The following is a 9,618-nucleotide window of genomic DNA, read 5'->3' as shown; positions in this document are numbered from 1 at the left end:
AAAACCGCTAATGTGACCACCCTGTTCAAGAAGGAAGGGAGACAAAAAGTAGGAAACTATAGGCCAGTCAGCCAAACATCTGTCGTTGGAAAAATGCTACAGTCCATTATTAAGGAAGAAATAGCAGGACATTTAGAAAAGATTAATGCAATCAAACAGAGTCAATGTGATTTTGTGAAAGGGAAATCATGCTTGACAAATTTGCTAGAGTTCTTTGAGGATATAACAAGCAGAGTTGTTAAAGGGGAACTGGTAGATGTAATGTATTTGATTTCCAGAATGCATTCGATAAAGTACCACATAAAAGGTGTGCAAGATAGGAGCTCACGGTATTGGGGGTAATGGATTGAGGCTTGGTTAACACACAGAAGAGAGAGTTGGGATTAATGGGTCTTTTTCAGGTTGGAAAGACATAACTAGTGGAGTGCCACAAGAATCAATCCTAGGGCCTCAGTTATTTACTATCTATATTAATGATTTTGAGGAGGGGGAAGAGTGTAATGAATGTAATGTATTCAAACCTGCTAATGATGAAAAATAGGCGGGAGGGTATGTTGTGTTGAGGACATAAGGAATCTGCAAGGAGATATAGATAGGTTGAGTGAATGGGCAAAAACTTGACAGATGGAGTTTAATGTAGGAAAGTGTGAGGTCATGCACTTTGGTAGGAAGGATCAAAAGACAGACTATTATTTAAATGGAGAGAGACTTCAAAAAAGTGCAGCACAGAGGGATCTGGGTGTTCTTGTGCATGAAACACAAAAAGTTATCATGCAGATGCAGCAATTAATTAAGAAGGCAAATGGAATTTTGGCCTGTATTGCTAGAGGGTTGCAGTTTAAAAATAGGGAAGTCTTGTTACAACTTTATGGGGTGTTGGTGAGGCCACAGCTGGAGTACTGTGTACTCCAGGTCTCTGTATTTAAGAAAGGATATAATGGCGTTGGATGCAGTTCAAAAGAGATTCACTAGGCTGATTCCTGGGATGAAGTGGTTGACTTCATATAACTAATAACTAATGAATAACTAAACAGGTTAGGCCTTTATTCATTAGAGTTTAGAAAAATGAGAGGTGATCATATTGAAACGTACAAGGTTCTGAGGGGCTTGACAGTTTAGATGTTGAGAAGATGTTTCCACTAGTGGGGGAATCTCAAACTAGTGGACATAGTTACAGAATAATATTTAAAACTGAGATGCGAAGGAATTTCTTTTCTCAGAGAGTAGTGAATGTTTGGAATTCTCTAATCCAGAGAGTTGTGGAGGCTAGATCACTTAGAGTATTTAAAGAGGAGGTAGATAGATCTTTGAAATATCAGGGAGTTGAGGGCTATGAGGAGCTGGCATGAAAGAGGAGTTGAGGCCTGGGGCAGATCAGCCATGATCTTATTGAATGGCAGCGCAGGCTTGAGGGGCCAAATGGCCTACTCCTGCTCCTATTTCTTATGTTCTTATAACATCACGAAATTCAGTTTGGCTAACATCAATAATGCTATGGTCAACTGAAGAGGCGTACCTCAAATAAACTGAGATGGATGATGTCGGTTCTCCTTGTCCCTGAACTGATCATTATGCATGAGCGTTGGGATGGACATATTGTCAAAGTGGAAATTTAGGTAAGTACTGCTTGAGGCAGGTTGAGAAGACAGTCACTCCCTCAGATTTGAATCTTGTGGCTGGTCACTTGTTTCTGCAGATTACAGGTGAGCTGAAAATAAAATTTTTGAAAATTGATACAATTAATTTAATGCAACTTCTGAAATGAATCACAGTTGTGAGTGGACAGAATGAGGCACGTAATGCAAGTAGTTAATTGTGAAGCTATTTAAGATATTACAGAAATCCACATTAAAACCACTGAAGACGAATTTTTTGGATACTTTCTGCCTGTAAGAGCTCACAGCGTTTTAAAATGGTGAATGGAGCTGGCTAACTGCTAGATGTTTGTTGTTCTTTCATTGTTTAGAACTGACTGTTGTAAAGTCTAGTTGGACTAAAGGTTGCCTGAGATGGTTTTGCTTTTTTTGGGGGGGCACATTTCACGCGACATAAAAGCCTTCACCAGCGCTATTCTGCATTGAAAGACTTTGCCTTTGAATAGAGTGGATTACAATTGCTATTCAAGCGCTGCCGGTTGATGTCACTGTCTCCTCTCCCAGTCCGAGTAGGAGGAGAGTGATGGTAATTAGGCTGTTCTACATCACTCCTTCCCCGGATGGATGACTTCATTCTTCCGCTCGGGTTTCCTTTATGTTGGCGGTGGGGTCCCCGGCTCTCTCCAGAGCTCTCTAAACACAGTAAGAGGACAACATCTCCAGCATCACCGGCAGGGCAACAGCAAACCATCAGTTACCGATACAGCGCCAGGATTACCCAGAAAAGACCCGTCTAGTGCAACTTGTGAAAGTCACTTTCAATCGGTGAATTTCCTGGAAATTTTTGCTGCCCGTTCTTGGGTTTCATCCCCTTCCTTCTTTGAGGCACTATGTCGGAGATTTTACCCTACAGCGAGGACAAGATGGCTCATTTCGGCGGCGAGAATGAAGTCGGTCAGCTCTCTTTCAGCTGTCGCCTCCAGGACACCAACACCTTCTTTGGAGGCTCTCAGCCCAAGAGACCCCCCAAACTGGCACAGATTGGCAGAGCCAAGCGAGGTAAAAAGCGAAAACATTTCTGGATGCGCTGCTCATCCATGGTCATTTCAATTGTAACCGCATTTCAGATGATTTTTTAAAGTGTCAATAGATTGTAAATCTCCGCATTTCGTCAAAATAATCATTTGTGTTTAATCCACATCTTGTCAGCAAAGTAATTCCTTCGGTGGAATAGAGTTAATGATGTGTGGAATGTTTTTCCTATTCCTCTATTTGACAAAAAATATAGCATTTCATCGTTGTTTGTGCGGCTATATAGAATGTTGATTACACACTTTTTATAAATATAAACCTTGCCACCATTCCACTTTTTAAAAAAAAAATATTGGCTTGAAAGCTGCTGTCGCCGTTTATTGTTCGATTGAATTCTATTTAACATTTACATTTAATGAAAATCCAGTGTGATTTTTCAAATCTACTTTTCCGCGAGAAATCATTGTTTTCAGTTTCATTCATCCATGTAGTTAGTTGGATTCGGGTTTTCTTTATGCAAATCGTGTTGTTTTGCTGTGTCTTTTGCCTGTTTTAAAATTGAACTGAGATAATTTCGGACTCCCTCCCCAAACTCCGGATCTCTAGTCCACTCAGAAGCTCTTTGATTCTCTGACACTATCTCCCCAACTTCTAGCCAAGAATGGGGCGTTAATATAGCCAAATTCACACCATGTCAAAATAAATCAGCTCTTAGACATTCCTATCGAGACCAACGTTCATATATTTATTTTGTGGAATTGCAGATCCATTTACAGCGTCATTGCACACAGTTCAATCAATCTGCAACTATACCGGATTTTTCCACAACAGAAGAGTTATGCGGACTCGAAACCTTAACTCTGTTTCTCTCCCCACAGATGCTGCTAGACCGGCTGAGTCTTTTTCCGGCACTTTCAGTTTTTTAATTTCAGATTTTTCCATAATTCGACCAAATACTTCATTTTTTATCTAAATGGCAGAAGGTATACAGATTTCCATCTGTTTCAGCTTTTTAGTCCTCGCCAATCACGCGGAGGTATCCTCTAATTTACTAAAAGATGCGTAGATTTATTTTTACTGCCCTCGGTTATTTAATTTAAATCCAACTTGTTCAGCACAAAACCAAAATGCAGCAAAATTTTGCTGAGCAGATATTCCGATTAGTGGCGCCGCCTGTCCCAGAAATAAGAAGCACCGTAAATTTTGTGATTAAAATGTGTTGCAACGTCAGATTATTTCGTGAGATTTTTGACTCGACAACAAGCATTTAATTTGGCGGAGAGTCTCCCACGCGCCAAACCTAAGAAAGCAAACTTCCTTTTTTCTTAACTAAACAGTACACTTTGTAATATTTAGGGTTAATATGTGAAAGAAATTACAATTCCACATCTTTGTCTTTGTCAGAAGTATTGTGCATGCGGGTAATTGTTTGCTTTTCTCCGGGTAACGTCAACATGTTTGTTTATATTTCTCGGTTTGACCATGTTCTGGTGGAGGTGTGGTGTGTACTGTCTGCAGACACTAAATTGCCTGTAATTGCTTTACAGTTGTGATCGAAGACGACAGAATAGATGATGTTCTGAAGGGAAGGGAAGACAAAACCTCGTCTGGAGTGTAATCAGAAAGGGTGCTACCCTGACTCCCAAACTTTTTAACTATTTTAAAGCACTTTTGGGCTGTGCATGCGTTTATGGATTGTCCAGAGAGATTTTGGGGCTTGCTGACGAATCTCCAATCCAAACAAATGCACACAAAATTGAGGAGCTGTCAATATCAGCACCATTCGGTTTATCCAAGGCACACACAGATCAAGTAGCTGTCCATTTCAAAATTCCAGTCCAAGCGAACGCACAGAAATGGAGGGACCAGGTCATTGCAGCAGCAACACTGTCATTTAAGCCAATGCACGGAGATTCCCGAGCGGTGCACTTCACAACCATCAATTTTAAACTTACCACAAACACTGCGGTTGATCGGAGACGACGACAGCTAGCAAAACCGACTCGGTGGCAGAAAGAATGAAAGCAAGGAGACGAGAAGAAAGAAAGGATTTTTTTTGCATCAAAATAGACATTTAATTCATCCTGTTGCATGAGCTTCCGGTCACGGTGCCAATATTGGTGCCAGCAGTCATTAACAGTTTGGCACGCTTCTTTCTAATGGAATTCTTCGTACTTGTATTTTTATATCTAAATCTTTGTAAAACAAATGCTAGTCTATGTATTGTATTGCATTAAAAATGTTTGTATTTTTTGTAAGGATGTATAAGACCGGATCCAGTGACTTGAAAGACTGATTGACTGATTTTGGACAATTCTGTATCAGCATTAGGAAGAGACTTATTGAATGTTATTTATGAACCTCTTAGTCTTATAGGGATTTTTGTTTTTTTATTTATTTATTTTTGTTTATTTGCACACATCAATGCTAAAAAAAAACTGTTTAAATCTATATTGTGAATAACCATTGCTGCTGGAATTGCGAAATCTGAAGGTTTATGGGAAATAACTAATGCACTGTTTAAGAAATTTAAAATAATGCGCTGTTAACATTGACTATTCTCTTTTTGGACTCTTCTGAAGCTCTGTTTTTTAATTTAATTTTGTAACATTCTTTTATGAAGCTTATTATCGTTATATGTGCATGTTAACATGAGGCGTAATTTTAAATAATGAAAAAAATCATTCCAAGGATATATAAAAGCAAAAAAAAAATTGTAATGACATTCTAAGAATGATTCATTGTACATTTTATGACCATTTTCACTGTATTTGGTGAACAAATAAATGGTTGAAGGCTGTAAGGACACAAATATTGATTCGCTTTCTCGTTGTATCTGTATTGCATTTTGAATGAATTGGTTGAAGAATTTAAAAACGATTTTTTTTTTAACCTTTTAGTATACAGCAGCCATACTCATATAAAATTCCACTGTAATATACAACTACAAATAAACTGTCGACTGGTATAACCATTAATTTGCCATTAATCTGAATTCGTGAACACAGTTGCAAAATGAGCAGCTTTTTAAATTAGCATTGAATCGCTAGTTCGTTTCAAAGCGACAAGGTCCTGAACGGTTTATAGGTATGTAACCTGTATTTTATATTTATGTTGTCTTCCTTTTCATTACCCACTGCTTCCATCCGCCATCTCATTTCTTTCTTCTGCGGAAGTCTATCCGGCTGGGCTAATGGTCACTAAACATCAGTAGCATTCCAGGTTATGCCATGACTATATGCCATGAGAAACTAGTGACTGAGCTCGACTGTCATTCACAGCTGTGGTTATGACATTGGGAATCCAATCAGTGGAGATACAGAAAGTTAGGTGGCGGAGGGTTAGGCGATTTAGTAATAACACATGGATTGTGAATGGGATTTTCACTGCAGAATTCTGTCCTTATGGATCGTCAGTCATTTCCTGACGACATTTTTCGGTTTTGTTATAAATGTCCTTATCTAAATTAATCCCAGCAACACTGAAATTACTGGCCGGCAGCAATAGGAATACTTGGGCTGAATACAAATCACCGAACTTGCATCCCTTGTAATGGGAACGCCAACGGAATGCAAGGAATCGAAACACAGTTTGAAAAGGATTAAAGATACCATTTGAAATTAAATCTGACGCAATTACCCTCACTTTGATGAACACCAGATTTAAAAGTAGGGTGACTTTCATTTTTCCCAAACAACATAGCAGTTAATGAATGTTTGACAATGATGCAGTGCTGGAATGACATTGGTTTTAAGCATGTGATTAATATTGAAGCGTAATTGAATTTAAAACATGATAACTGAATTCTAATTACAATAAATGCGCAATAAAATCGAGGCGATGTGGACTATGCCTGGCGGATCTTCATTATAACTTTATTTGCATATAAATAAAAGGAAATGAAGGCGTGCAAATTACAAATACCGTTGGTCATCAATTGTGCAAACTTGGTGTCTATTTTCAACCATCATTAATTTACCAGATAGGTCCCATTTTTGGCCCAAAGACGATAAATGTTTAGTTAATATTTAAAAAATTAGCAGTGCCATCGGCAATGAGTAGAGTTTAAGCTCAAATACTGGAGCCCGAGGGGCCCTATCCAATGACAACTCGAATCAAAGTTACGATTGCACCCGAATTGTGGACATTTCAACGGTCATTCTCATTTCTAAATAGAAGCAGAATCCATATGGAGGAAAGGGGATCAATGTTGGGAAAGCAGGACAACTAACAATTCAATTCTCTGCATTTGAATTATACTATGAAGCACTACTGATCGCCCAAATCTTCTCATCTCACTGTTGCCAGGAAAATACGGAAGCATTGCAAACGGGAGGGAAAATTCTACAGCGGAAAGTCTAGCCATTGGAATTTGTTTCTCATTTTACATTTATGTGGCAGATATGTCTACGGTAAGGCTTTTCACCCTCTCCATCACGACATCCTACCTTTTGTAGTGGGAGAGGTAATTACCATAAACAAGGCTGCTGCAGTGAAGCAGAACTTAATGCCAAAGAGCCTTGACCATATAAACGGCTTTTGCTCTCGAAGTAACTGATGTGATGGAAATGTCTGTGATTTGGGCATTTCTTTCCTAAACGTTACTAGAAGGCAAATAAAATGAGCAAGAGGGTCACTCAGAGGATAATAAAGGGTTCTGTCAGATCCCAAAAAGAGTTTCGAATCTAAGGTCATAAACAATATTCTTTTCTCACCTCTAGACATGTACAGAGTTCATCCTAATAAACTAAGTTCTATGCTCAGGAAAGCATTTTTTAAGTAACTTGGATGAAATAACATAAACAACCTAACTTGTTTTCATCAAAAGGCAAAAATCAAGAAGCAGGATACTGTGGATGCTGGAAATCTGAAATCAAACAGAAAATGCTGGAAATATTCAGCATGTCGGGCAGCATCTGTGGACAGAGAAACAGAGTTAACATTTCAGGTCTGTGACCTATCATCGGAACTGGGAAATGTTGGAAAAGTAACAGGTTTTGAGGAAAGGGTGGGTGGTTGACAGGCCCGCAACCATCTCTGCCACATTTCTCCTTTCACTCCTTCCCCCTGCCTCCCAGAATCACAATAGGGTTCCCCTTGTCCACACCTTGCACCCACCACCTTTGTATTAAATGAATCATTTTCCATCCAGGATGATGCCACCATCGAACATATCTTCCACTCCCTTCCCCTATCAGCATTCCAAAAGGACTGTCCCCTCCTTGATACCCTGGTCCACTCCTCAGTCACCCCAACACCCGTCCCTTTTCCAGACACCTTTCCACACAAACACAGGAGATATAACATCTGTCCTTCTACCTCGTCTCTCCTCCCTGTCACAGAATCACAGAGTGCAGAAGAGGCCCTTCGGCCCATCGAGTCTGCACCGACACATGAGAAACACCTGACCTACCTACCAAATCCCATTTACCAGCACTTGGCCCATAGTCTTGAATGTTATGATGTGCCAAGTGCTCATCCAGGTACTTTTTAAAGGATGTGAGGAAACCCACCTCCACCACCCTCCCAGGCAGTGCATTACAGACCGTCACCACCCTCTGGGTAAAAAAGTTTTTCCTCACATCCCCCCTAAACCTGCTGCCCCTCACCTTGAACTTATGTCCCCTTGTGATGACCCTTCGACTAAGGGGAACAGCTGCTCCCTATCCACCTTGTCCATGCCCCTCATAATCTTGTACACCTCGATCAGGTCGCCCCTCAATCTTCTCTGCTCCAATGAAAACAACCCAAGTCTATCCAACCTCTCTTCATAACTTAAATGTTCCATCTCAGGCAACATCCTGGTGAATCTTCTCTGCACCCCCTCCAGTGCAATCACATCCTTCCTATAATGTGGTGACCAGAACTGCACACAGTATTCTAGCTGTGGCTTCACCAAGGTTCTATACAACTCAAATATGACCGCCCTACTTTTGTAATCTATGCCTCAATTGCTAAAGGCAAGTGTCCCATATGCCTTTTTCACCACCCCACTAACATGCCCCTTCGCCTTCAGAGATCTATGGACACACACACCAAGGTCCCTTTGTTCCTCAAAACTTCCTAGTGTCATGCCGTTCATTGAATACTTCCTTGTCAAATTACTCCTTCCAAAGTGTATCACCTCACACTTTTCAGGGTTAAATTCCATCTGCCACTTATCTGCCCATTTGACCATCCCGCCTATATCTTCCTGTAGCCCAAGACACTCAACCTTACGGTTAACCACCCGGCCAATCTTTGTGTCATCCGCAAACTTACTAATCCTACCCCCTACATAGTCAACTATGTTGTTTATATAAATTACAAATAATAGGGGACCCAGCACAGATCCCTGTGGTACACCACTGGACACTGGCTTCCAGTCACTAAAGCATCCTTCTGTCATCACCCTCTGTCTCCTACAACTAAGCCAATTTTGAATCCACCTTATCAAATTACCCTGTATCCCATGTGCATTTGCCTTCTTTATAAGTCTCGTGGGACCTTGTCAAAGGCTTTGCTAAAATCCATATAAACTACATCAACTGCACTATCCTCATCTACACACCTGGTCACCTCCTCAAATAATTCAGTTAAATTTGTTAGGCATGATCTCCCTCTGACAAGGCCATGCTGACTATCCCTGATCAAACCTTGCCTCTCCAAGTGGAGATAGATTCTCTCCTTCAGAATTTTCTCCAATAGTTTCCCTACCACTGACGTGACACTCACTGTCCTATAGTTCCCTGGCTTATCTCTACAACCCTTCTTAAATAGCGGAATCACATTAGCTGTTCTCCAGTCCTCTGGCACTTTCCCCATGGCCAGAGGGGAATTAAAAATTTGGGTCAGAGCCCCTCCGATCTCCTCCCTTGCCTCCCTCAGCAGTCTGGGACACAAATCATCCAGACCTGGAGATTTGTCCACTTTTAAGCCTGCCAACGCCTCCAATACCTTGTCACTTCCTATATCAATTTGCTTAAGAACCTCGCAGTCTCTCTCCCCGAGT

General features: G+C 40.5%; 1 protein-coding gene across 1 annotated transcript; it reads left to right on the top strand.

Annotated features, from left to right (window-relative positions):
* Positions 1–2,343: 2,343 nt before the first annotated feature.
* On the top strand, positions 2,344–5,601 carry camk2n2a (calcium/calmodulin-dependent protein kinase II inhibitor 2a). Its single transcript, XM_078564058.1, has 2 exons — positions 2,344–2,654; positions 4,175–5,601. The coding sequence occupies exons 1-2, from the start codon at positions 2,486–2,488 to the stop codon at positions 4,243–4,245; spliced, it is 240 nt and encodes a 79-aa protein (XP_078420184.1). The 5' UTR covers positions 2,344–2,485; the 3' UTR covers positions 4,246–5,601.
* The last annotated feature ends 4,017 nt before the right edge of the window (positions 5,602–9,618 follow it).

The sequence above is a fragment of the Cetorhinus maximus genome, chromosome 19 (assembly GCF_964194155.1).
Source record: "Cetorhinus maximus chromosome 19, sCetMax3.hap1.1, whole genome shotgun sequence".
Lineage (NCBI taxonomy): Eukaryota > Metazoa > Chordata > Chondrichthyes > Lamniformes > Cetorhinidae > Cetorhinus > Cetorhinus maximus.
The sequence above is the reverse complement of the archived record's forward strand: the minus strand, read 5'-3'. Positions and strand labels throughout refer to the sequence as shown.